The sequence below is a fragment of the Calliphora vicina genome, chromosome 3 (assembly GCF_958450345.1).
Source record: "Calliphora vicina chromosome 3, idCalVici1.1, whole genome shotgun sequence".
Taxonomy (NCBI): domain Eukaryota; kingdom Metazoa; phylum Arthropoda; class Insecta; order Diptera; family Calliphoridae; genus Calliphora; species Calliphora vicina.
The window spans coordinates 117731062-117758222 of record NC_088782.1 but is presented as its reverse complement, the minus strand read 5'-3'; the positions used below and the strand labels follow the sequence as shown (position 1 = coordinate 117758222).

The 27161-nt window shown below is 32.2% G+C and overlaps 4 protein-coding genes across 4 annotated transcripts in view; all 4 read left to right on the top strand.

Moving 5' to 3' along the window:
- Positions 1-27161, top strand: part of LOC135955983 (alanine--glyoxylate aminotransferase 2, mitochondrial) — a 382980-nt gene that overhangs the window by 29376 nt on the left and 326443 nt on the right. The window lies entirely within an intron of this gene.
- LOC135954620 (uncharacterized) lies at positions 6035-7423 on the top strand. The gene is made up of 2 exons (XM_065504815.1): positions 6035-6282; positions 6341-7423. Exons 1-2 carry the CDS (start codon positions 6056-6058, stop codon positions 7338-7340), a joined length of 1227 nt encoding a protein of 408 aa, XP_065360887.1. The 5' UTR covers positions 6035-6055; the 3' UTR covers positions 7341-7423.
- On the top strand, positions 8142-9387 carry LOC135954600 (uncharacterized protein F07F6.4-like). The gene is made up of 2 exons (XM_065504794.1): positions 8142-8630; positions 8894-9387. Exons 1-2 carry the CDS (start codon positions 8550-8552, stop codon positions 9302-9304), a joined length of 492 nt encoding a protein of 163 aa, XP_065360866.1. The 5' UTR covers positions 8142-8549; the 3' UTR covers positions 9305-9387.
- ArfGAP3 (ADP-ribosylation factor GTPase activating protein 3) lies at positions 16397-26057 on the top strand. Its single transcript, XM_065503260.1, has 7 exons — positions 16397-16859; positions 17153-17476; positions 22143-22280; positions 22449-22613; positions 22678-22961; positions 24641-25272; positions 25331-26057. The coding sequence occupies exons 1-7, from the start codon at positions 16779-16781 to the stop codon at positions 25474-25476; spliced, it is 1770 nt and encodes a 589-aa protein (XP_065359332.1). The 5' UTR covers positions 16397-16778; the 3' UTR covers positions 25477-26057.

The following is a 27161-nucleotide window of genomic DNA, read 5'->3' as shown; positions in this document are numbered from 1 at the left end:
AAACTCGGCGTAGAGCCGGCTAGCCGTCGCCGCCGAAAATTGTTGCTCATAAGCCGCCGCCGAAATTTTTGGATCGGCTTGCTTCTCTGCCCCACAGCTCATGCCACATTGGATATTCTGGAAGAGCGATTTGAGTGCATGGTCATCTCACATGGAGTTGATGTGTTCTGGACAGCGAAATCGTGCGTTTTGACTCCGATAGACTTTTTCTTGTGGGGTTCTCTAAATTCGCAGTTCTATGCGAATAAGCCATAAACGCGGTCATCAAACCCAACATAATCCATGTCATCGGTCAAATGAAGCACCAGAGTCATACAAAATTTAATATTTCCGATGCACACCACCCAGCGAAGCTTCGGCGGAATACAACATCGTGCTAATGATGTTGTATTCCATACAAAACGGCATCTCACACACTTTGTTTTATTTAAATTTAAAGATAGGAAGTACTTAAAGAAAGGTCCTTTAGAACTACTACAGAAGGCTGACTAAAGGAAGAATTCAACGTATCGCAACCTATATAGCATGTAGATTCTCGACATAATGATTTTAGCGTCACTGAACGCCCTAAATTAACAAAATGAAAGCAGACTGTCATGACTTCAGAGATTTTACCGATACTATCTTCAATGATATACCCAATGTACATTAAGCAGAGATGAAGTTTCAAGAAATTGTGTCCGCAAGAGACGAACGCTTCCTGTAGTAGGGACAAAATTCCCTGCAAAAACAGCGGAACTCGCGGACGTACGTTAAGAATTGTAACTTGGCAAGTTGTGGTCTACGGTTCGCTCCCTCCAAGCCGATGATAGGGTCACGATTGAGTTTCCGAATTCCACCATATTCGACTCTGGTCGGTGTTCACGTGCATTTTAGCTGCTATTTATTTAGCACCCTGAGAGAAACAAGCCCAAACGAAGTGTTGTTCACAAACATCAGACTCTATCAGTATTATATTAACTACGACTAACTAAGGATCGCAAAGCTGAATCATGATATCAGCAGGTTAGTAAATGTTACAAGCGGAAAATTGTTATATTATTTGAAGAATTGTAACTTGGCAAGTTGTAGACTACGGTTCGGTCTCTCAAACCTGATGATAGGGTCACGATTGATCGGTGTTCACGTGCATTTTGCTGTGAATCTCTGTACTGACAATGGGGTTTAACCAGTGAGGGGACTGATTATATCCAATACCGCCTTCTTCTCAAACCTGTGAATAACGCGACTGAGGGACAATCATGCAGGCACTTCTCCTGCCCTTGCACCAGTATATCGCCACGAGAATGGATTGCTACATAGATCGTAAAGGACTCTATACTCTATATGACGTTATACTTGTCGAAGTATTTCGACACTAACAGCCAAAATCTTCTAGGACATTATGCAGCCCACAATGGAGATGGATAGTCAATTATCTAAGTAGCCCTTAGAGATAAATCAAATCTCCGCAGTATTTAGCAAGATGTTCCCCAAGAATAAAGTATAAATTCCAAAATCGAATATCCCGAACTTTTTGTACATCATTGCCAGTCTCATTACTTTCTTCATCTCACACCACATTAACTCACAAATTGCCAAGCTGAAACGAGGAGAATATTCACAGTATCGGATATCCTCTAAGACAGTTTTTGACGACAATCATTTCAAGTTCAGCCTTTGCAGCGACAGTGAATTCTACTTAATCAACAACTTCATAGAATAATCTTCTTCATACTTGTCAAATTTTGAACAGCAGGAAGTGAGAAAAATTATAATATTTTTGTATCATTCTTCAGTTGCGCAGTTTTACAAATGTATGTCTCGAAAAGTGGAGACAAGGGAAATGGAGTTACTAGTAACTGCAATTTCACTTCTGCCTTTGCATCTGGATATGTCATAATGACGAATGTCGATCATCTTCATGAAGAGACCAGGAAGACAAATCATGTTGGTATGTCATTTCTTGAATGCCCTTCCATGATCCTGATCCAGATGGACTCAATCGATGTAATTCAAACTATTATCATGCCTTCATATAGAGCCATCACGATACCATAAATTTATTAAATTGTCCGCATTGGGCTACATTTAAGACCCACGAAGATGGAACAATTTATCCAGCAAGCGTTACAATTAAATTTTTGTTTTCATATCTTTAACACATTGACTGCCAAGGCAATTTCAGAAAATAAGATGCTGGGGGCCACAGCATTTTCTTTGCGTAATCTCTTCGAAAACGTCAATATTGGAATTTAGGCTACTGTCAGTAATACTTACTGCCTAGAAACAGATTTTTTTATAAATAAGAGGGTCTTACGAAATGGCGAAAAGGATTTTTTTATGGGATACTGAGTTAGAAAAAATACTCAGTACATGTTCAGAAAGTGATAAAGAATGTGAAGATTACAGTATTGATGAGAAACTTCCAGACAACATCGAAAAAATTCATCAAATCCAGCACTATTGTCTGACATGGCTAGAGAGAATAAAAGTCGTGTCGGACATATGTGTCCGACGTGGCAGTCAACGTGTTAAGGAAAGAACTCTCGACAACAATGAAATTGTTACAACTACAAATACTGCACTATTCAAATTGGAACTAAATGAATTGAAAGAGGTATAAAACGGATATTCGCACAAGAGATTTTAAGTGAGGATAATACGAATGTAAATCCTAGAACGTCATGAAAGTGTATTTAATTAAGTCATAACTCGCTCGTTCAGAAATCTCTGGTTTATAACCCGCATATTTACACTTCTTTTAAGATGTGATTTGAAGGTCACTTATCTTTTTTGTATTACGAATTTTTTAGAAAGAACAAACTTTCACAATATTTATGAAACAAATAAAGCCTTGCGAGGATGTAATATTTTTAAGAGTTTTAAAACTTTTTCTGTTTCACATATATGTATCTCGGACGTCATTCGCAAACCTCTTCTCCCTTTTGCTCAGTCGACTTCCCTGACAATACGAGAACACTTAGATCAATTAAAGATTATATCGACTTTATTTTGGAATGCATTGTGATTTAATATGTTTTCAATCCAAAAATGAGATCATCGTAAAAACTTTAAAATAGTTATCGCGTATTTTATTGATGGCAAATGAAAATTTTGCTGAATATTCTTTGAAAATCTATCAGCAAGTAAATCCAGACAACAAAGACTATAATAGAAGTAAATACAATATGGAAACTCTTAAAATAAATGAGAAAAGAAAATATCCTTCAGTTCAATAATCTCTTGCAAAAAAAAAAATCGAAACAAGAGAAAGCAAAAAAAGAACCCTTAAAACAACAACAAAACACTGTAGCGAACACAACCCCGAACACCACATACACCTGTACAACCAACAAATATCCACACAGATGTAAAAAGTCCAAGGAATGCTGCAATAACAATTTATTTCCAAAAATACCAACAATAACAAAACAAGAAAAATACTGCAAAGAGGAAAAATTGGGAATGAGAGGAAAATGTAAACAGACATTAAAAACAACCAAATGTACTTGTATTTAGTTGTGTGCTTTTTTTGTTGCACAAAGACAAATGGCGATGGGAGGCCTGGCAATGTAACGGTATTAAGAAGGGGAGCAAAAATAAATGCAACAACAAATAGCATAAAAACAACAGTAGTACTTTAATTTTTTCATTTGATTTTTTAGTTTTTATTTTTATTACGACAACATAATGTAACGCACTGCTGAGTTTTCTCTTTGGCATGTTTTCTATTTGCTTGTATTATGATTTCAACATTTAAGTTGTTTTTGTTTTTTTATTACTTTCGATTTTTTTGTTATTTTTAAATATTTATGTATTTTGTTGCTATACTTTGCATTTTTTACGTTTTAGATTTGCACTTCATTAAATATGGTAAAAAAAAGCCAAAGAAGGGAAGTGGTAATAAAAAACACACACAAAAGGAGTAGAGTATAATAATAAAGAAAAAAAACTTTAAACTACAAAAAGATGATTTCACTTTCATTTGTATACATTATATATTATTATTGACTTGGTCCATTATGTTATGGCATTTTATATTTTTTTTCTGGTTTATTTTCAAATTTAAAATTAGCTATTTAAATAAATAAACACACAAATATATCAAAAAACACCTTTGACCTTTTTTGGAGGATTTTGTTTGGGTTTTTTGTTAAAAATATAATCTGGTTTATGTTTTTTTTATTGATAGGTACACGTTTTATTTGTTTACGTTTATATTTATTTTTGCTAATTTCTGGCTGTTTATAATTTCACTTTTTTCCACAATATTATGGTTTGTTTTAATTTTTATGTATTTCACATTTTTTTTACCCACGTTTGTGAATTTTTTCTGTTGTGCTCCGCAGCTTTTTTTTTAACCAAACGTCACGAATTTCTTTGCGATACTAATTTCTCAGTATTTTTTTTATTTTTGCCCCAAAAAGACAACAACAATAAATAAACTTTGTGTTTTTTGTTGTTGTTGTTTAAACAGCTGAGAGCAATGTAGCCAGATGAGGTGATTTCTACCCAAATTGGGGATTTCATGATTAATTTGGTGGCAGAATAAAACGGTTAATCGGTATTTCATTATATACAATATTATTTCAGTTTTTCTTTATTTTTTCTAGAAAAATAAAGTTGCAAATATATTTTTACAAATAATAAACAAATTAAAGTGTAATTTAAACAAAAGGCAGTACAAAAATTATATAAATAAAAAATATTGTTAAAAAATTGTACTTGAATTCAAATATAACGCAGTATCCCTCAAACTGTAACATATCTGTGGGTATTATTAACATTGAATAAAAACTTTGAGTTGAACGTTGTTTGTAAGTATGGCAACACTAAATGCTAATGGTATGGTATACAGGCAGCCGTCCAAAACCTTCGTCTCGTACAGCTCACTTGGACGTTCCCTTTGTGGTACCTGAAGAAAAAAAATTTGAACAGAAATAAGGAAAAGGGAAATCTATAGAAAAGTTATAGTGAAATTTCAAGAGTAGAATGTATATGAAAAGAGAAAAGAAGGAGGAGAGGGATCAAGAATTCAAAGAATTCGAATAACGCAGACCATCATGGGATGGCTGCTGGGTCCATAACAGAGTTGGGGGTAGTTCATTAAATATTTAGTGCACTAAGGTTTCCACTAAATCCCACTATAGTGACCACATTTTGATTTTCCACTATTTTTCATCACTATAGTGGTAGTGAAAAATATTTTAAATACCACTAAAAAATTTAGTGGTATATTTATGTAGAAACCACGTATTTTTTACAAAAAATGGTAAAAAGTTGAAAAAGTCGGAAATAGTCGGAAAGACGAAAAAAGTCGATTAACTAAAATGTCGAAAGTTCGAATAGTTGACTTTTTGGTAATTGGTAGTTTTTATTTTATTGACTGTGAGAAATTTTCGTTTCGCAAATATTGTCAAAAAAAAAGTTTAACAAGCAGACATTGCTAATACAAAAAAATATTTTTTGAATGTGTATTTCATATTTTTATTTAAAATAATATGTTTTTTTTTTGTAATAATAACATTTTGGGGACAAAATTGGGTATTTCCAATTTGAAATGATGATTTTAGGGGACAGATTGGGCATATTAAGTGAAACATTTCTGGCAACACCGGCTGAGATAAGGTGAGTGAGAGAGCAAGATGTAAATAAACAAAAGAGCAAGGCGAATTCATACAAGGTGGTGGTAGTTCTACAAAAACAACAATTTGTCTTAACAAATGTCAAAACACAGAAATTAAAAATTAAACAAATATGTATTAAAACTAAATATAGTGTAGATAATTGCATAGTGAGGGCTTTACTTATTTACAAATAAATTAATCGTGCAATTTGAATATTTAAAATCTCTTTTTAATTAAACATTTAATAGTAGACGCACTGTTTGCTATCCCTGCATTATTTGCTACTTTAAAATACAACCCTGTCATACCATAGAGAAATTGCAATAATCAGCTGTTTTTTGTTTACATTTTTTCGCCTTGTAATCAAAACACATTTTGATATTTTCCATACAAAAGATTATTATTATAAAACCATTTGTTAAAATTTTAAAAATAATTAATTAGAAATGTTAAGAAATTTTATAAATTTTACCCCAATCAAAAGATATAACCATTATGCTATTTTTGGCATTAAAAAACTACATACAACTAAACAGTGTTTGGTAGAAGATGAACCTCAAGCGGAGAACAAACATGTGAATAGAATTAATGAATTATTAAAAAAATATACAACAGAACAGGAAGAAAAGATATTAAAAATTGTAAATAACTATAATTTAAATGAATTGTTAGGGTAAGTAATGATTTATTATATACAATTTGAAATATTAATGGTAAATCTCTAATTGTAGCTATGAAATCTCCAAGGGAAGAGCTAACAAACTATTGGCCTGGCGTATGCGTAATGGTTTATTAAAGGATTTAAATGATATATTTTCGGTAGAAGGTTTTGGCCTTAAAGTGGCTGATAAATTCTATCAAAGTTTGTTGCTAGAACCTAAAACAAATGAAGAGGAACTGGGCAAAGCAGGCCGGTCTAGAACAGCACCTTTCATAACACCCTCTTTGGAAGGGGAACAAAGGGAAGCAATAAAATCGTGTGTTTCTGTAAGAATAGGTGTGAATAGCATAACCTGGGCTCGTTTGGATGTGTCGGCACAGGATATTAATGCTCCCTGCTTATTAACCCATTGGCAACATCATGAAATATCGGAGAAAAAGTTACATTTACATGAATTAATACAGCGTTGTTTGTATATCAATCATTTGATACCTTCTGCCGACTGTTATCTCTTTGAAAATCCCCAAATGGCTCAAGCCAGCAACAATCCCGGCAGCGTGGAACAACAAAATATCAATATACAAAAGGCACAAGTCACCGCCATTATGGGTTATGCGTTGGCCTCTAGAAATAACGAATTAAAAGATTTAGCTGACCATGAAACGGACAATAAATCCAAGTACTTGCCTAATATGTTCTATGTACGCAGATTTTTAACTGCACGCCTGTTTAATCATTTGGTGGGCACTGAGAGGGTGTCATCGGAACAGACAATTTTAGATATGATGCGCACGTTTTATAATACCAATGAAATGAATGATTTTCTGCCGACAGAAGAAAACTCTGTTTTGGAAGGTGATCAACAAACTGTAGAAAAGGATATAAATATATCGGGTCGTGTACAGTTTCCCTCGGAGTTGAGGCAAATGTTTTCAAAGTCGCCTCGCTATTATAGGGAATTTTTGAGCCAGGCGTTGTTGTTGAATTTGACATTTGTACGTTTGGTTTTGCTGCAGGATTCAGAGAGTATAGCCACAGTGTCTAGGGGTAATAAAACAAAACCTTCTTAAAATATTGAGGTTTTCTTTAAGTTTAAGCCAAATGTTTTGATTGTTAATGTTGAGATTTTGTAATAAAATGTATTTAAAAGTAATGATTTTTAAAGTTGACTTTATTTTAAAATAGAGCTAATTTGCTTAAAAAAACTTTCAAAACTTTTTCCAAAAAATACTTTCAAATAATTGAAAATTCATTGAAAAAATTTAAATAAAAAGAAATTAAAAAATCAATTTCCATTTCAAATATAGTCTAATTTATGGGTTTAAAATTGGCTTTTATGAATGTTTTTGGAATTACCGTTTTTATATTTTTTTTGTGATTTCTTTTGAAATTTGTGATAATTTTTTTTCTGAAATTATTTTTTTTTTAAAATTAATTTTTTCGTTTTTTTTTTGGATGTACGGGGTTTATTGTAATGATTTTTTGTATTTTTTTGGTAAAATTTTTATTTTTTCGATGAAAATTTGTGGGTTTATTATAAACATGAGGTTTTATAAGAAATTACTGTTATTTCTTTGTAAAATGTTCGATTTATAGAAGAATGATATTGCATTTTCTGCGAAAAAAAATATTTTTTTGTAATAATGCATTTTTATATCAAAAGAGTGTTTTATCTGTGTAAAACATAATTTTATTTGTTAATTATCAACATTATTAAATAAATATTACTGTAAGTTGCATTATTTTCGTTATTTTATTTAAACTTTAAAAAAAGTAACGGTTTTTCTCATGATATCACTTCCAGCTGATTGATTGTTTACATTGCCAAATATGTGGTTGTTTACAAACTTGGCATCACTTTTCTGGTCATTCTTATTTGACATTTCATGCATTCCAGTTGTGAACGTGGAATTTTGGAATAAAACAAATGAGCAAAAAACACGCGTCAAAATTTTAACAAGAAACAAGAGAAAGAAAAGATATAAAAAAAACTAAATTTAATTATTTAATATTTAGCAAACGTTCAAGAATTTTGTAACTATTCCATATAGAAACTATTGTACAATAAGTATAAAATAGCAAAAGAAACAAAAACTAATAAAACAACGCAACATTTTTACAGCAAGAAGTGTCTTTCTAAATTTTTTTTTTTTTTTGTAAATCAAACCTTAACAAAAACAACGAAAACTCCAACCCAAGAAAAAACCAATTAAACTAGATTCAGCACTAAACTAAATAGTGCTAAGGAAACTTATTGAAAATCATTTTTAAAAGGAATCATGGCAAATTCAACAACAGGTCCTACGTATAAAGAAATTTTAGCAGTTTTTGCACGTTTATACTCACAATCGGCCAACATGGTAAAATGCTAAAATAACACAAACTTAAGACAATTTTATAGATTTTATAGAGGTAAAAGATAAGGGAGTTTAAAATAAACACACACGCAAAAATTTAAAAAAAAAACTGATGTCGTCCTTAAAACAAACAAATGAGGGCAATAAACTTTTTTTTCTTTGGCAAGACACTATGAACTACATTTAACATTAATTGTTGTGAAAATGATAAATATATTAACCATTTTATTAACATATTTAAGAACCTACTGTTTTTTTTAATTTAGTCCTGTTTCGATTGCGATGCCTTTTCTCCCACTTGGTCTAACGTCACATATGGCGTTTTCATTTGCACCGGCTGTTCGGCCGTACACCGCAGGCTGGATGTCCACTTGAATTTTGTGCGTTCCACAAACAAGGACACCAATTGGACTTGGATGCAGCTGCGTCAAATGCAATTGGGTGGCAATGCCAATGCTGCCCAATTCTTCCGTGAACACAATTGCACCACCACGGATGCCCAGCAGAAGTACAATTCTCGAGCTGCTCAACTGTATCGCGATAAATTGACCGGTCTAGCTCACCAGGGAATTTTTGAGCCAGGCGTTGTTGAATTTGACATTTGTACGTTTGGTTGTGCTGCAGATTCAGAGAGTATAGCCACAGTGTCTAGGGGTAATAAAACAAAAACTTCTTAAAATATTGAGGTTTTCTTTAAGTTTAAGCCAAATGTTTTGATTGTTAATGTTGAGATTTTGTAATAAAATGTATTTAAAAGTAATGATTTTTAAAATTGTACAAAATTGTTAAAAAAAATGTGACCTTTTTATTGTAAAATTATCTTATTATTTGTAAATATCATCTATTTAACTTACTATTATTAGGAATTAGAATATGGGAAGCCTAATTCATATTTATATTATTTGTAAATTAGACGAAATTTCAAATATTTTTATTATATATGTGTATTCTTATTATTACAAATTTATTATTTGTGAAATTTACATAAATTTGGGGAAAGCTTAACCATAAAAGAAATTTTAAAGTTAATTTTTGTAAAAGTTGACTTTATTTTAAAATAGGATTTTTTGTTCAGTTCGGACGTGTTTATTTTTACTCCGAGTTAACTCGTTATTTTAATGTATCTATCGGAAAATAAATATAAATATCACCTGTTTATTATTTACGCGAAAGGACGCTTTTATTTTAATAATATTATTAAATAAAAAAATCAAAACAACTAATAGTGTATTTACACCGAGGCGAAATCTAGTGGATTTTAATTGAAATCTTGTTAAAAATCTATTCCGTTTACACCGCTGTTTTCTGACATTTAGCAAGATTTTATTTAATAATAAAAACAGCTGACTAACAAAACCCGCAGTAAATAAGTAAATTTTTAGTATTATAATTTATAAATTTAACTTTTATTCATATTTGCATCCATTGAAAATATTTATCAAACGCTAAAATTGTTCCGCACTTTTTATATTATTTTTTTTATTTGTATCTGTCAAATTTTACTTGTACAGTACTGTATTTATTAGTCCCTTATGAAGAAATTCACGGTTGCATCACTTGGTACTGAGTAGATTTGAGGAGATTTCCCCAAAATCTAGTCACGAAGTAGATTTCATTTTGTATGGGAAATCTCGTCAAAATAACTAGATTTGGCTCGAAATCTCATATGTACTAGATTTCGCTTCGGTGTAAATGCACTATAAAAGACAAATAAGTAAAAAAAATTCTTTATATTTTTTTCTTTTTTTGAACCTTTTTTGTGCATTGACTATTAAATAAAGATCAAGAGTGTTAACGAAAGTATTTACAAATACTCTTAAATGAGTCTCTTCAACGAAAACAGTGAGCGAAGGTTAAAGGCCTAGTTAGTTTGTACGTTCCGTTCCGAATCAGCTGTTTTGTTTTTAGCATAGGGAAAGTTGCAAGGCGTATTTAACAAGGTGACAGCAGTGGCGAATTGAAATAAATACAGTCGAATTCACTTATTTTTTATATATAGAGTTTGACATACGGGCGAATATTTTTTATATATGAAGTTTGACATTTGTGCGTGCTATTTCTATAATCAGCTGTGCTGACGATGGCACCTTATTAAATGCACCTTGGAAAGTTGTGTATGTCGTTAGTTTTTCTGTAACGTTGCCGTTCTGTTACGGATGAATCTGTTGAAAACAGAATTTTGTCCGCAACGTTAAGTGACAGCTAAAACAGCTGATATCATATATACACAAAAATGCCAACAATATGCCAACATTTTTGAAAGGGAAATATTTATTATTAACAAAAGAATAAAAAATATAATATTTTCAAAAAAACATTGAAATTTAATAAAATAAATATAAATTTATTTTAATGTATGTACTATGTATGTAAAAAAATTAGTTTAAATTAAATTATTAACAAAAAATATATGTATGTATTTATGAAAATGTTCACAATAATATGTTGAAGGTCTAAATACAAAACACACTAAAAATAGTAACAAAATCACCAAGATGGTTTTTTGGTTATTATTTTAAAAACAGCTGATACAATCTTACTGAAAAACTAACTACAATATAACATCATTCAGAACGGTACAGACAAGAAACGTTACAGAACGCAAAGACCTCCATTAGTCTTTGCGTTCTGTAACGTTTCCTCCTCCTTAAGTGTAAACGGCAGAAATGCATACGTTACAGTTAATGTAGACGAAAAAAATATAAACAAAACAAACAGAAGAATAGATGACAACTTGTTTTTAACCGCCAAACCTGTTAACCGCGCTCGTTCTTGTTCCCCCGCATTGACAACAACTAATGATTGTCAAACAAAAGAAAATTCAATTCAATCAGAAAATAAAAATATTTTATCTATGCCTGAAAGTACGCTAGCTATATCAGCTTCAGATACGAAATCCACCACACTAACTACAAATAAAATTAACCCATTAAGCGGCGCTATACCCAAGATTAGTCAACCATTAAATAATGATAATAAATCCCAAATACAGGTTGGAATGGACCGGTATATTACAGTATTAAAACGGGCACGAAGTCCCAAGTCCTCGAAAGCGGCACCCTTGGCCAAATTATATAAGGATAGTGAACCTCATAGACTAAACAATGAAAATCGTTTTTCTATTCTGGAATGTGAAACTAATGAACCAGTAAATAAAATCCATTCTACAAAACCACCCCCCATTTACTTGAGAGAAAATAATTCGAATCCACTGGTTCAGAGCCTGATCTCATTAATAGGAGAGAACAACTCTTTTTACGATTCACGATTCATGAAACTAAAATACAGGTCAATAGTGAAAACGATTATAGAAAGGTTGTAACATATTTTGAAACTCAAAAGAAAAGTTTTTACACTTATCAGCTGAAAGGAAGCAATGGTCTACAAGTTATAATAAAGGGTATTGACTGTAATGTTGAACCACTCGAAATAAAACAAAGCTTAGGAGATAAAGGCTATAAGACAAAAAATGTGATAAATATTAGAAATCGCGTAAAAATATCCCAACCACTCTTCCGTGTTGAACTTGAACCCGGTGACATAAACCTGAAAAAAATGAACACATTCCATATATAACCTGAAGTACTTATTGCATCGTAAAATTACGGTAGAAGAACCACACAAACGATTTGGCCCCGTCCAATGTATGAATTGCCAAGAATATGGACACACCAAGGCATATTGCAAATTGCCACCAGTATGTGTCATTTGCGGGGAGTTGCATAACACATCCCAATGTAACAAATCTAAAGATGATCCTAAAATAAAAAAATGCAGCAATTGCGGAGGTAACCACACAGCAAACTACAGGGGTTGTCCTGTCACAAAGCCAGAAACCAAAGATTTTCCCCGCTCAGCCATTAAATATCATCAATTTGAACTACCCCCCGTTGCAACAGACATATGACAACAAAGTAACATATGCAAATGTACTTAGAAACAACCAAACTCAGCCGCAAGTCCGTCAACTCCAAAACGAAAATATGAACCCAGAGGTAAGAGAGCAAACGCCAATTTTCAATTTTACCCGACTAGAATCTACAACAGAAACTCTTGTGCAATCGGTAAATAACTTTACAAACTCAATGAGTAACATGATGCAAGAAATGCTTAAGATGCAATCAATGTTATTGCAGGCTGTGCTTAACAGACCATGAACTGCCTAAGAATATGTTTTTGGAATGCAAACGGCATACGCCAACACAAAAACGAACTCGAATATTTTTTAAGAAACCAACAAATTGATGTAATGCTGGTTTCTGAAACTCATTTGACGTCCAGAAGTTCCTTTCGAATAAATGAATATGTAATATATGACACCAAAGATCCCAAAGGTAGAGCATGCGGAGGCTCGGCAATTTTAATAAAAGCTCGAATAAAACACTACTTAATGTGTGATTTTTGCGAAGATTATCTTCAAGCTACTACAATCTGTCTTGAAGATTTTCATCGAAACTTAGTGATTTCATCGATATACTCACCCCCAAGATTCTCAATTACAGAAAGTCAATATAATAGATTTTTGTTCGACTCAATTTCTAAAATGGGTTTGCATGTGCTTTCGAGCGGCCAACCTACTTACTGGCCTACTGACCCACGAAAAATACCGGATGTTATTGATTTTAGCGTGATGAAAAATATCCCTAGAGAAATGATTCAAATTGAATCCTCGCTGGAACTATCTTCAGATCACTCACCCACTATTATTACTTTATTGAGCCCCCTAGAAATTGTATCCCCGACTGGTAATTTAGCGATGGCAGGCACAAGAATAAATTGGCTCAAATATAAAAAATACCTCAGTACACATTGCTCGGAAAACATACCGCTAAGAACACCAGAAAACATCGATCACTCTCTTATCAATTTCGATAAAAATCTCAAACTGGCTGCTCAACATGCTACCCAAACCCCCCGAAAATTCAGATATAATAGAATTAATTCTGCAGATGTCGAACGGCTCTTAAATGAAAAAAGAAGATTTCGAAGAGAGTGGCAATTGCACAGATCCCCCCAACTAAAATCGAAGCTTAAAGATTGTATAAAAAGACTTAAAAAGCTCTTGGAATTTCGAAAAATGGAATCATTGAATAAATATTTAGAAAGCCTGGACGCAACCCCGCAATCGGATTACTCATTATGGCGAGCAACAAAAAATCTTAAAAGACCCGTTATATGTAAGTCCCCCTTGCGAAATTCAAGTGGTGGTTGGGCAAGAAATGATACTGAAAAAGGGAATCTGTTTGTTAATCATTTAAAAAAAGTATTTACACCGAACACATCAAACGAAGCAATTGAGTTGCCGCCTGTTGCACCCTATTTTGGAGCAGCCGTACCAATACGTTTTGAGATTCGAGAGATCGAAAATGCTATTGCCGATTTAAATCCCAAGAAAGCGCCTGGTATGGACAAGATCAGCAACAAGATGCTTATGGAGCTACCCCGGATAGCAATAAAAATAATTCTTTTTATTTTTAATGCTATATTACGACATGAATATTATCCTCCAGAATGGAAGGTTTCACTGGTTACCATGATACCCAAGCCGGGAAAATATCACACAAAAGTAGAATCATACAGACCCATCAGCCTATTGTCTAATATATCAAAGCTATTTGAGAAGATACTTATGAACAAGTTGTACCCGATGTTAACTGAAAACAATTGTATTCCGAATCATCAATTTGGATTTAGAAGAAAACACAGTACTATCGAACAAACCCATAGACTTGTAAATATGGTGAGAAAAGCGTTTGAAGAAAAGAAATACTGTTCTGCACTCTTCATCGACATCTCTCAAGCGTTTGATAAGGTATGGCATGCTGGATTAATATACAAATTGAGTCAAAATTTACCGGCAAACACACATAAGCTGTTGGAAAGCTATTTAACTGGTCGAACATTTAAGGTTAAAGAGGGAAACTTTTTAAGTACTGCCCAAGGCAGTATCCTGGGACCTTTTTTATATTTGATGTATTCGTCTGATATGCCAACTAACAATCGCACTCATACATCAACATTTGCTGATGATACTGCTATTCTAAGCATTCATGAAAACCCTCAAGAAGCGTCTCGTTACTTACAAAATCACATATTTGAATTAGAAAAATGGTTAAAACAATGGAAAATTAAAATCAACGAGCAAAAATGTACACACATTACATTTACATTGCGTAGAGAATCATGCCCCCCTATTCATATCAATAACCAAACAATAATTCAACAATCGGAAGTGAAATACCTCGGAATACATCTCGATCACCGCCTTACATGGAAAAGTCATATAGATGCAAAGTTGACTCAAATGAAATTGAAATCAATTCAAATTAATTGGCTTATTGGCAGAAACTCCACGCTTAGTTTAGATTGTAAACTTCTACTTTATAACATGATCATAAAACCGATATGGTGTTATGGCACACAGTTATGGGGCACGGCCTCAGCGTCAAATGTAGAAAAGATCCAAAGACGCCAAAACAAGTTTCTAAGAATGATCACAGTTGCCCCCTGGTATATCAAAAACGCGAATATACACAAAGATCTAAACGTGCCCATTGTAAAAACTGAAATCTCGAAAAACGTACAAAAATATTTAAAAAAACTTGAAGTTCACCCAAACCCGCTGGCCCGCAACATATTAGATAACCGTGGCCACACTCGATTAAGAAGGAGGGACACAGCAGACCTAATGTAGAAGGAAGAATGCCAATTTAACCAAAACAACCATGAACACAAAATTTTTTCTTCCGGCACTGGCTGGACTAATTAAATAATAATATTAGATATAAGATTTGAACCATAGAGAATATAGAGCGGAAACTCGAAAAAAACTCAAACAAAAAAATTACTCAAAAACGTTACACATATGAGTGTTGTTTTTGTTTTCACATAGTTTTTTTTACTAACACATTCTCACCACTTAGGTTTTTGACAACTGAGTTAGGTCTTTGACAGGAGAGTTTCCGCTCTATGTGTTTTCTCTATGATTTGAACCACTTATTGTTAGTTCATTAAATAATGAAGATACAATAAATAAATGATGAAAAAAAAAGAAATTTAAATAGAGCTAATTTGCTTAAAAAAAACTTTCAAAACTTTTTCCAAAAAATACTTTCAAATAATTGAAAATTCATTGAAAAAATGTAAATAAAAAGAAATTAAAAAATCAATTTCCATTTCAAATATAGTCTAATTTATGGGTTTAAAATTGGCTTTTATGAATGTTTTTGGAATTACCGTTTTTATATTTTTTTTGTGATTTCTTTTGAAATTTGTGATAAATTTTTTTCTGAAATTATTTTTTTTTAAATTAATTTTTTCGTTTTTTTTTTTGACGATAAATCCCGTATATCGTAATGCATTTTTTGTATTTTTTTGGTAAAATTTTTATTTTTTCGATGAAAATTTGTGGGTTTATTATAAACATGAGGTTTTATAAGAAATGACTGTTATTTCTTTGTAAAATGTTCGATTTATAGGAGAATGATATTGCATTTTCTGCGAAAAAAAATATTTTTTTGTAATAATGGATTTTTATATCAAAAGAGTGTTTTATCTGTGTAAAACATAATTTTATTTGTTAATTATTTTGTTGCATTATTTTCGTTATTTTATTTAAACTTTAAAAAATGTAACGGTTTTTGTCATGATATCACTTCCAGCTGATTGATTGTTTACATTGCCAAATATATGGTTGTTTACAAACTTGGCATCACTTTTCTGGTCATTCTTATTTGACATTTCATGCATTCCAGTTGTGAACGTGGAATTTTGGAATAAAACAAATGAGCAAAAAACACACGTCAAAATTTTAACAAGAAACAAGAGAAAGAAAAGATATAAAAAAAACTAAATTTAATTATTTAATATTTAGCAAACGTTCAAGAATTTTGTAACTATTCCATATAGAAACTATTGTACAATAAGTATAAAATAGCAAAAGAAACAAAAACTAATAAAACAACGCAACATTTTTACAGCAAGAAGTGTCTTTCTAAAATTCTTTTTTTTTTTTTTGTAAATCAAACTTAAACAAAAACAACGAAAACTCCAACCCAAGAAAAAACCAATTAAAACCCCCATTAAACTAGATTCAGCACTAAACTAAATAGTGCTAAGGAAACTTATTGAAAATCATTTTTAAGAGGAATCATGGCAAATTCAACAACAGGTCCTACGAAACAAGAAATTGAAGCAGTTTTTGCACGTTTACGCTCACAAGCAGCCAACAAGGTAAAATGCTAAAATAACACAAACTTAAGACAATTTTATAGATTTTGCCTAAAAATTTAAACAATGGTAGTAGTAGAGGTAAAAGATAAGGGAGTTTAAAATAAACACACACGCAAAAATTTTTTTTAAAAAAAACTGATGACGTCCTTAAAACAAACAAATGAGGGCAATAAACTTTTTTTTCTTTGGCAAGACACTATGAACTACATTTAACATTAATTGTTGTGAAAATGATAAATATATTAACCATTTTATTAACATATTTAAGAACCTACTGTTTTTTTTTAATTTAGTCCTGTTTCGATTGCGGTGCCAAAGCTCCCACTTGGTCTACCGTCACATATGGCGTTTTCATTTGCATCGACTGTTCGGCCGTACACCGCAGCCTGGGTGTCCACTTGACTTTTGTGCGTTCCACAAACTTGGACACCAATTGGACTTGGCTGCAGCTGCGTCAAATGCAATTGGGTGGCAATGCCAATGCTGCCCAATTCTTCCGTCAACACAATTGCACCACCACGGATGCCCAGCAGAAGTACAATTCTCGAGCTGCTCAACTGTATCGCGATAAATTGGCCGGTCTAGCTCAACAGGCCATGAAAATACATGGTACAAAGGTAGGTTTGTTACGATAATAATGATCTTGGTAATGAAAAGTTCTTTTTTATTTTTAGTTATTTTACAAGTTTAGCTAAGATGCAAACCATTTAAGAGAATGACATTTTTTTTTACATTTCATTTGAAAGTTGAAATATTTAGCTTCTTTAGAATAAGAAGAAACATTAACAATAATTTTCGAAACGTTTTGAAACGTAAGCAATTTGTATGAAGAATAAGGTTTGAAACTTTAATATTTTCCATACAAAATTCGTTTAACGTTTGTCGTTGCGTTTTATAAAATTAGACCATTAGATTTTAAGTAGGAAATTATATTTGTGGGTTTTTCTCAATTTTTAAATACATAATTTTCATTGATAAGCAAAACACCAAGTTAACAAATTGATTGATTATAATTTCGATGAGACATAGTTTTTGTTGAACTAACATGGGGTCTCCACTCGCAATAAACTTGAAAATAATTATGTAATGTTCAAGTGCAGATACATTTATTTGCAGACAATTCAAGACTATTTTTTTTTTTAAAAAAATATTTTTAAATTTTAAAACAAATATAATTATACATATTTGTGTTCAAATCAAATTCCAAGAAAAATTTTAGAATGTTATTCTTTTAAAATTTTACTACCAGTATCTATAAGACAGGCAAGTGAACTGGCTTGGCTTATAAAAACTCTGGGATTTAGCGATTTTTTTTTATGAAATTAATATTTTTAGATATTAGTGATTTATTATGAAATTTGCGTTTTTTGTGATATTAGCGATTTTAAAAACATTCGTTTTTTGTGGCATTTACATCTTTATGTAAAATTTGCGTTTTTTTTTTTATACTATTTTACGATTTTTGTGAAATTAAATTAAATGTGTGTGATTTTTTGCCAGTTGCGTTTTTGTAATTTTTTTTTTTTTTAATTTTTAGCGTTTTTTTTGTATTGGATACTTTTTGGAAAAATTAATGATTCTTTTCTTTTGTGAAATGTGAGATTTTTTGGATTATGTATTTAAATTTTTGTGAAATTAGAGATTTGTTTAGTTACTAGAGTTTTTTGTAAAATATATGAAGTTTTTTTTAGCGTGTTTTTTGTGACATTAGCACATTTTGTTAGAACATTTTGTCATTTTAGCGATTTTTTGTAAAAAAAAATTTTTTTTGTTGAATTTTTTTTTTGAAAATAAGATTTTAGCTTTTTTTTTAAATATTAGGGACATTAATAGGGAAATTAAAACTAGAAGAATCATGCCTAGTTCCACCAAAAAGCATTGCCTTCGTTTTAGAGAGGTTTATGGGTAATGAACTCCGAACAGAGCAATAAGAAAATCGCTGAATATTGAAATCAATACTGGACGTAAGAACATCAACATTATCTTGATCAGAACTAAATAATAGTAGGGTATCATCAGCAAATTGAAATGAAGTACAAATACTATCATCAATGCAATCAGAGAGGTCCCAAAACGGATCCCTAAGGGATACTAGAAAACATAGGAAGAAGTCCCATTTATATCAACAAATTAATTGCTATCAGATACACTAACTTGCAAGTACACCCTAAGAAGACAAAAAGTGGTCTTAATTTTTCTATCAAAACAAAGTAGTCAATACAATTAAAAGCCTTACTTAGATCAAGGGAAACCAATGATGTCAATTTATTTCTATTTATATTATGTCTAATAATATCAGTCATATTTAACAAAAGAGCAGTGGTGTTATAACCCAATTTTTTTTTTTGCTCAGATGAAAGCATAGGTCCATTCCTTTAAGAGCTTTTTAAAAAAAAGTTAGATTTTGCAAAAAAAAAAAGTACAAAATTGCATATTTTGAGTTACAAAACATTTATTTTGATTGATATCCCACTAAGCGACTAAGTAGGTCTTCAAGGAAAATATCTGAGCTTTCTGTTTAGCAAAAAAAAAAAATTAAAAAGAGGGCCCAATTCGAAAAAAAGTCAACAAAGTTTTTGATTTAGCAAATAAAGTCAAAAATTCCATGTTTTAAGTTACAAACTATTTTTTTTGATAGATATCGAACTCGCATCCTACTAAGAGACCAAATAGGTTCTCAAGGAAAATATCTAAGCTTTATTTTAAGAAAAAAGGGCCCATTTTGAGAAAAAAAAATCAAAAAGTTTTTGATTTCGGAAAAAAAAAATATTAAAATTTTTTTATTTTTTTTAAATATTTTTTTTTTGCGAAAGATTGAAGAAATAGCTATCTAAACTATTTGGGACACATTTTGCTAAGAACAAAAGGTAATAATTTACATGGATGAGAAACATCACATGTTTGGCCAAAATGACCCCCTCTAACTCCAAGAGTTCTTGACCGATCTTGTTGAACAAAAATTATATCTGAATTACTATCCAATAGGTCAAACCTTGGTGCAAATTTCATCGGAAGACATCGATTTTAAAAGTTGGTTCACTTGACGTGAAATCAAATAAAAATTTTAAATATTTTGAGGTAAAACAAAATTGAAAAAAAAAAAATTTAAATTTATTAGCGAAAAAAATTGTATGGTAAAAAATTATTAATTTTAATTTAAAAATTTAATTCAAAATATCGGTAGAATTTCCGATACATACAGTGTTGGAAAAAATAATACAAACGAGTGTGTTTTTTTTTGTCAAGTTTAATTTTATTAAACAAAATTTATATGCAGTTTTTTTTTATCAGACATAGAACATCAGAAAAAACGTAATCTTTTCCTCTTTTCATTTATATTTAAATACATTATATGACTAACAATGTGAAGAGTCAATATTTTTACTGGAAAAAATAATAGAAACGCGTAAAAGGATTAAATTTTTAGAGGCACATCTTTATATTTTTTGTTAAACAATTATTTTATTTTATAAATTTTGGAATCAACCAATTTCTTTGCAAACGTCCTTGTCATTGTGTTAAGCTCCGGTGAATGCGAAGGCCATTCCATAAGAGGTACTTTGTTGACAGCAAACCAGTCTTTTGTCAATTTTGAGGAGAGCTTCGGATCATTGTCCTGCTGAAACTCTTATCTGAAGGGCATCTCTTTCTCAGCAAATGGAAGCATTATACTTTGCAATATATTTACATAGTCCAGGAGGCTTATTTTGTTATTAATCCAATGTATTTGACCGACACCAGATGATGAGAAATACCCCCATATCATGATGGATCCACCGCCTTGTTTTACGGTCTTCTCGGTCAATTTATACAAAAAAACTATTTTTTTCAAGGTACACTTTATGCTATGTGGCTTACGTTTTTTTGAATTCCCGGTACACCCGTATAATGTAGTTCTGCAAGGCAGTTCCAAAAAAAATATTTTATTTTTTTTTTTAAATTTTTCGTTATATCTTTGCTATTTACAGTCTGATCAATATTTTTGATACAATAAAGTGTCAAAAGACTACGCGCTAGGTTACACGTGATGTCAGTATACTCAAGGAAAAAAAAACTGAATGAGAATTATATCAACATAATATAAAACCAGTTTGTACGAAACTCTCACAAAACGTTTAAAGTGACTACACTCTAGATTACTTAGAGACACTGCAGTTATAATTGTCTTCACGCTAGATTACTTGGTATGTATAAAGGAACCAGTTGTCTTCTCTCTGCACTATAAAGAGCACATTCGTGTCAAATGCCAAAATATATAAATTGGAGTCAGTCAAGTGATAAGACATTTGTGACAGTTACTGTGTTTAAGCGCAACTTGCTTAACTGCTGGGATCTGCAACAACATCAAGGAACTGAATGAAATGTGTCTATTTTTACACTCTTTTGTTAACATTCGGGCTGTGTACGTGTAAAATGACAAAAATCTGATTTATTATATGGTAATTGGCTACATTTTAATCTAAAATATGTCAATATGTAGAGCTTTACATTGCCATTTGAAGCTATTCAGGTCCACCAATTCAAGCTAAACTATTACTACATAGATACCTTCAATTTTCAATTTGAAATACTTTAATTCAAATCCTTTTAGAAATTGATTTCAATTTTTTTAAAAACATATCCAATTATTCCTACATTTTATTTCCAATTATTTTTCCATTCCTATAATTATTCCCCACACGTTTTGGTCTCTATTTATTGTTTTTAATGGGAATTTTTAGCACTTTATAATTAAACAAACTTCTAAATTAACATGCACATTTTGTAGATCTTTAAATGTTAAAGGCTACACCTTAAGTGTTAGATTCAAATATGATTTAATCACTTGTATAGAAAAAAAGTTATAAATAAAATGAGGTGTTGAGTGTTAAGAAATGTTTGCTAAGGTTAATAATAAATAATGATTCATTGATGTAAAGTTAATAATCTTGCACTTTAAGAATATAAAAATTCATATTAAGAATGATTTAATAAAACTTAAAAGAAAAGAAGTTCTCTTTTAATATTTTGGTTCTAAAATCCGTTTCTATTAAGACAACCTTTTCTCACTAATGGTTTGTGTCTTTGCTTATTGTTTACAATTTTGTTGCATTTGTTATTTTATTCGTTTTAAGTTAATTTTTATTAATATTTGTTTTTATATTTTGTTGATTTTTTTGTTTATTTAATTGTTTTAAATCAAAATTCTGCTAAAACACACAACTACACAAACTAATATTGTTTATATTAACAATTACTTCCCAATTACTCCACATTGGTTTGTTAAATAATTATGGAGAGCAGCTTTATTTGGATAATCACCAAGAAAAAACGGAAAGTAATGAGAATGCCAAAGAAGAGGAAGATTTCTTTGCCCAATGCCATAATGATAAAGATGCATTTTTCGCCGCTAGCAATAGCGATAGCAATAATACGAAAAAGGTAAGTTTTAATTGAACTCTCAATCACAAAATGCACTAGCTTTCACAAATTTATAATTTTCAAGTAGCATGCCTTTTTAATAAAGATAAGTTTTTTTATATAAATTGTTAAACAATACCTTCTTCTTTTTTTTTAACAAAATTTATCTTTTTATTTATATTTTCTTAGATTGATTTACCTGTCAAGACTTTAACGTCATCTACAAGTGACAAACCCACCGCTGCTGATACTTTATCGGGTGCTCCTAGTGTAGATTTATTAAATTCGGTAGTACCACAACATACCATGACTTCAGGAATAGGAGTACGCAAAATGCAACCCAAAAAATCGGGGGTAGGTCTTTATTATTGTTTATACACAACAATTTTTGATTAATTTTTATTATAATTTTTTTCAGTTGGGTGCCCGCAAAACAGGCGGCTTAGGTGCTACTAAAGTTAAAACAAATTTTGCTGAAATTGAACAACGTGCCAATATGGCCAATCAATTGAAAGATGCTCCAATTGTGCCTGACAAACCTCTGACCGCCGAAGAGGAACTTGAATCTGTGGCCAGCATGCGTTTGGCCTATCAGGATTTGTCGCTGAAACAATCGCAGCAGGAGAGCAAATTAAAGTCCATCGATCCGATGAAGGCCAAGCAAATGGAACGTTTGGGCATGGGCTTTAATTTGAAAGGAAAGTAAGTGCAAATAAAAATAAGAATTTTATTATTAAAGTTTAGCTTCAATCGTAGGTCTTTTCAGAGTCCCAGTTTAGTATCAATCGTAGGTAATTTCAGAGGCCCAGTTTAGCTTCATTCGTAGGTTTTTTTACTGCCCTAGTTTAGCTTCAGTCGTAGGTCTTTTCAGAGCCCCAGTTTAGCTTCAATCGCTAGTCTTTTTATAGTCCCAGTTTAGCTCCAATCGTATGTTTTTTTAGAGACCCAGTTTAGCTTCAATCGTAGGTCTTTTTATAGTCCCAGTTTGGCTTCAATCGTAGGTCTTTTTATAGTCCCAGTTTAGCTTCAATCGTAGGTCTTTTTATAGTCCCAGTTTGGCTTCAATCGTAGGTATTTTTATAGTCCCAGTTTAGCTTCAATCGTAGGTCTGTTTAGAGTCCCAGTTTAGCTTCCATTACAGGTCTATGTAGAGTCCCAGATGAGCTTCAGTCGTTGGTCTTTTTTAGTCCCAGTTTAGAATTAATCGTAGGTATTTTCAGAGTCCCAGTTTAGCTTCAATAGTAGGTCTTTTTAAAGTCCTGTTTAGCTTCAATCGTAGGCCAGTTTAGCTTCAATCATAGATCTTTTTACAGTCACAGTTTAACTACAATCCCAGGTCTCTGTAGAGTCCAAGTTTAGCTTCAATCGTAGGTCTTTTTGAGTCACAATTTAACTCCAATTCCAGGTCTTTTCAGAGCCCCAGTTTAACTCCAATTCCAGGTCTTTGTAGAGTCCCTTATAGAGTCTTTTTATAGTCCCAGTTTAGCTTCAATCGTAGGTCTGTTTAGAGTCCCAGTTTAGCTTCCATTACAGGTCTATGTAGAGTCCCAGTTGAGCTTCAGTCGTTGGTCTTTTTTAGTCCCAGTTTAGAATTAATCGTAGGTATTTTCAGAGTCCCAGTTTAGCTTCAATAGTAGGTCTTTTTAAAGTCCTGTTTAGCTTCAATCGTAGGCCAGTTTAGCTTCAATCATTGGTCTTTTTATAGTCCCAGTTTAGCTTCCATTACATGTCTTTGAAGAGTCCCAGTTTAGCTTCAATCATAGGTCTTTTTAGAGTTGCAGTTTTGCTTCAATTGCAGGTCTTTGTAGAGTCCCAGTTTAGCTTCAATCGTAGGTCTTTTCAGAGACTCAGTTTAGCTTCAATTGCAGGTATTTGTAGAGTCCCAGTTTAGCGTCAATCGTAGGTCTTTTTAAATCCCAGTTTAGCTTCAGTCGTAGGTCTTTCTATAGTCCCAGTTTACCTTCAATCGTAGGTCTTTTTATAGTCTAAGTTTAGCTTCAATCGCAGGTATTTTTAGAGTCTCAGTTTAGCTTCATTTCTAGGTCTGTTTAGAGTTTCAGTTTAGCTGCAATCATAGATCCTTCAATCGTAGATCTTTAGCTTGAATCAGAGTCCCAGTTTAGCTTCATTGGTAGGTCTGTTCAGATTCCCAGTTTTGCTTCATTCGTAGCTCTGTTTAGAGTCCCAGTTTAGCTTCAATCAGAGTCCCAGTTTAGCTTCGTTGGTAGGTCTGTTCAGAGTCCCAGTTTAGCTTCATTCGTTGCTCTGTTTAGAGTCCCAGTTTAGCTTAAATCGTAGGTCTGTTTAGGTTTAGCTAAATTATCACTATGTAAAGTGCTATATTCTTGTTTCTATAAATTCTCTCTTACTTCCCTTTTTAGCGCTGACATTTCCCATTCCGTTCTAAGTGACATGGAGACCATACAACAAGCTCCAGCACCCAAAAATTCCAATAACTCATCATCATCGACATCATCGACCCTAAACAAGTTGTCGGCCTTCGATAATGACAGCTTCTTCAATGACTATTCGACTAGCATGTATAGCGGAAGCAGCAGCGGTGGTGGTGGGGGCGGCAATGGTCTCTCCTCCAACAGTGGCAGCAGTAAAATTGATAAACATGAATTGGAAATGATGGGTTTTGAAAGCATCGAACCCATTGGCTCAACACACTCCAATATAACTTCAATGTTTGGCAATAACGGAGGCGCTGGCGGCGATTCAGCCAACACAAAGCCTAAACCAAAAACAACGCTGCCTTCCTCCACCAGCTATGACAGCAGTTATGCACGTAAAACGAGCTCAACACAACAGAAAAACTCAAATAATTATGAAGATAATGCGGCTCAAAAGAAATTCGGCAGTGCTAAAGGTTTTGGCTCCGATCAATATTTCTCCGAAAGTCAATCGCAGCCAGATGTTAGTGCTAACTTGTCTAGATTCCAGGGCTCAAGAGCCATATCGTCTTCGGATTATTTTGGTGATGGCACTAGTCCAGGACAAGGGCCCAGAGGTAGGAATCTTTAGAAAACTAAGATTTTCAATTTGTTTAGTTATTATATCTGTTTTAGGCTACAATACTGCTGCCAATTTCCAAACTCCCGATTTAGATGAAGTCAAGGAAAGTGTACGCCAGGGTGTGCACAAAGTTGCCGGACGTTTAAGCTCTTTGGCCAATGATGTTATGTCTTCTTTACAAGATAAATATGGTTACTGATAGTGTTTGTTTGTTTCTTATAAGCATTTCTGTTGTCTTTTAACTAATATACATTAAACAATTTCCATTTTAATTCTTATTTTAAACCAAATTCATGATTTAGATATTGTTTTTTTCTTTTTTTTTGTGGTAAATTATTATTTTAAAACTTCTTTTGTTTTATTTAAATAAAGGTCTTGTTTTTAATGCTTTCTATACTCAACTAATTTAAGGTTTTTTTATTTGATTCTTTTAATTAAACAAATTTAATATTTATTCAGCTTTCGTTGTTTTTTTTTATAATGCCTTCAAACCTTTAATACTGTTTTTGTTTCAAACAAACAGAATTCCTTTTTTCAATTTCTAATTGAACCAAAATTTCCATTTAAAAAAAGTATAAATAAATTAAGTTAAAATATTGCAATATACAACAAGTTGTCAATATATTATTTAAAACAAAATTATATAAACAAAAAAGTAAATCAATAAAATTTTAATTATATCTGATATACAATAAATACAAACAACAAATTGCACCTTGAATGTTAAAAGAAAAATCTATAAAAAATAACTATAAATAAATGAAAAAAAAAAAAATGAAATATCGAACTTCCTTTTTGAACAAAGTTTAAAACAAAATACATTAAATGCATTTTTCTTTAAATGAAAAAAAGTCTTAAAGAGGCCAAAATTTCAGAGATATAAAATTGAAAAGTAGGATATATTTTAGCAGCAATCGTTGGTATTTTTAGAGTCCCAGTTTAGCTTCAATCGTAAGTTGTTTTAAAGACCCAGTTTAGCTTCAACCGTAGGTCGTTGTAGAGTCCCTGTTTAGCTTCAATCTTAGGTCGTTGTAGAGTCCCAGTTCAATTTCAATCTTAGGTCGTTTTAGAATCCCAGTTTAGCTTCAATCTTAGGTCATTTTAGAGTTCCAGTTTAGCTTCAATCGTAGGACATATTAGAGTCCCAGATTAGCTTCAATCTTAGGTCGTTTTAGAGTCCCAGTTTAACTTCAATCTTAGGTCGTTTTAGAATCCCAATTTAGCTTCAGTCATAGGGCGTTTTGGAGTCCCAGTTTAGCTTCAGTCTTAGGGCGTTTTAGAGTCCTAATTTCGCTTCAGTCTTAGGGCGTTTTAGAGTCCCAGTTTAGCTTCAATCTTAGGTCGTTTTAGAGTTCCAGTTTAGCTTTAATCTTAGGTCGTTTTAGAGTTCCAGTTTAGCTTCAATTGTAGGACATATTAGAGTCCCAATTTAGCTTCAGTCTTAGGCCGATTTAGAGTCCCAATTTGGCTTCAATCTTAGGTCGTTTTAGAGCCCCAGTTTGGCTTAAGTCATACGGCGTTTTGGAGTCCCAGTTTAGCTTCAGTCTTAGGGCGTTTTAGAGTCCCAATTTAGCTTCAATCTTAGGTCGTTTTAGAGCCCCAGTTTGGCTTCAGTCATACGGCGTTTTGGAGTCCCAGTTTAGCTTCAGTCTTAGGGCGTTTTAGAGTCCCAGTTTAGCTTCAATCTTAGGTCGTTTTAGAGTCCCAGTTTAGCTTCAATCTTAGGTCGTTTTAGAGTCCCAGTTTAGCTTCAATCTTAGGCCGTTTTAGAGTCCCAGTTTAGCTTCATCTTAGGGCGTTTTTGAGTCTCAGTTTAGCTTCAGTCATAGGGCGTTGTATAGTCCCAGTTTAGCTTCAACCTTAGGTCGTTTTAGAACCCCAGTT

Bases quoted from the DNA above. Each gene is read 5' to 3' on its own strand.
- LOC135954620 (XM_065504815.1), top strand. From the start codon at position 6,056: ATGTTAAGAAATTTTATAAATTTTACCCCAATCAAAAGATATAACCAT. The intron at 6,283-6,340 runs GTAAGTAATGAT...CTCTAATTGTAG, and splicing joins AATTTAAATGAATTGTTAGG to CTATGAAATCTCCAAGGGAA.
- LOC135954600 (XM_065504794.1), top strand. From the start codon at position 8,550: ATGGCAAATTCAACAACAGGTCCTACGTATAAAGAAATTTTAGCAGTT. The intron at 8,631-8,893 runs GTAAAATGCTAA...TTTTTAATTTAG, and splicing joins ACTCACAATCGGCCAACATG to TCCTGTTTCGATTGCGATGC.
- ArfGAP3 (XM_065503260.1), top strand. From the start codon at position 16,779: ATGGCAAATTCAACAACAGGTCCTACGAAACAAGAAATTGAAGCAGTT. The intron at 16,860-17,152 runs GTAAAATGCTAA...TTTTTAATTTAG, and splicing joins GCTCACAAGCAGCCAACAAG to TCCTGTTTCGATTGCGGTGC. The intron at 22,281-22,448 runs GTAAGTTTTAAT...ATATTTTCTTAG, and splicing joins ATAGCAATAATACGAAAAAG to ATTGATTTACCTGTCAAGAC.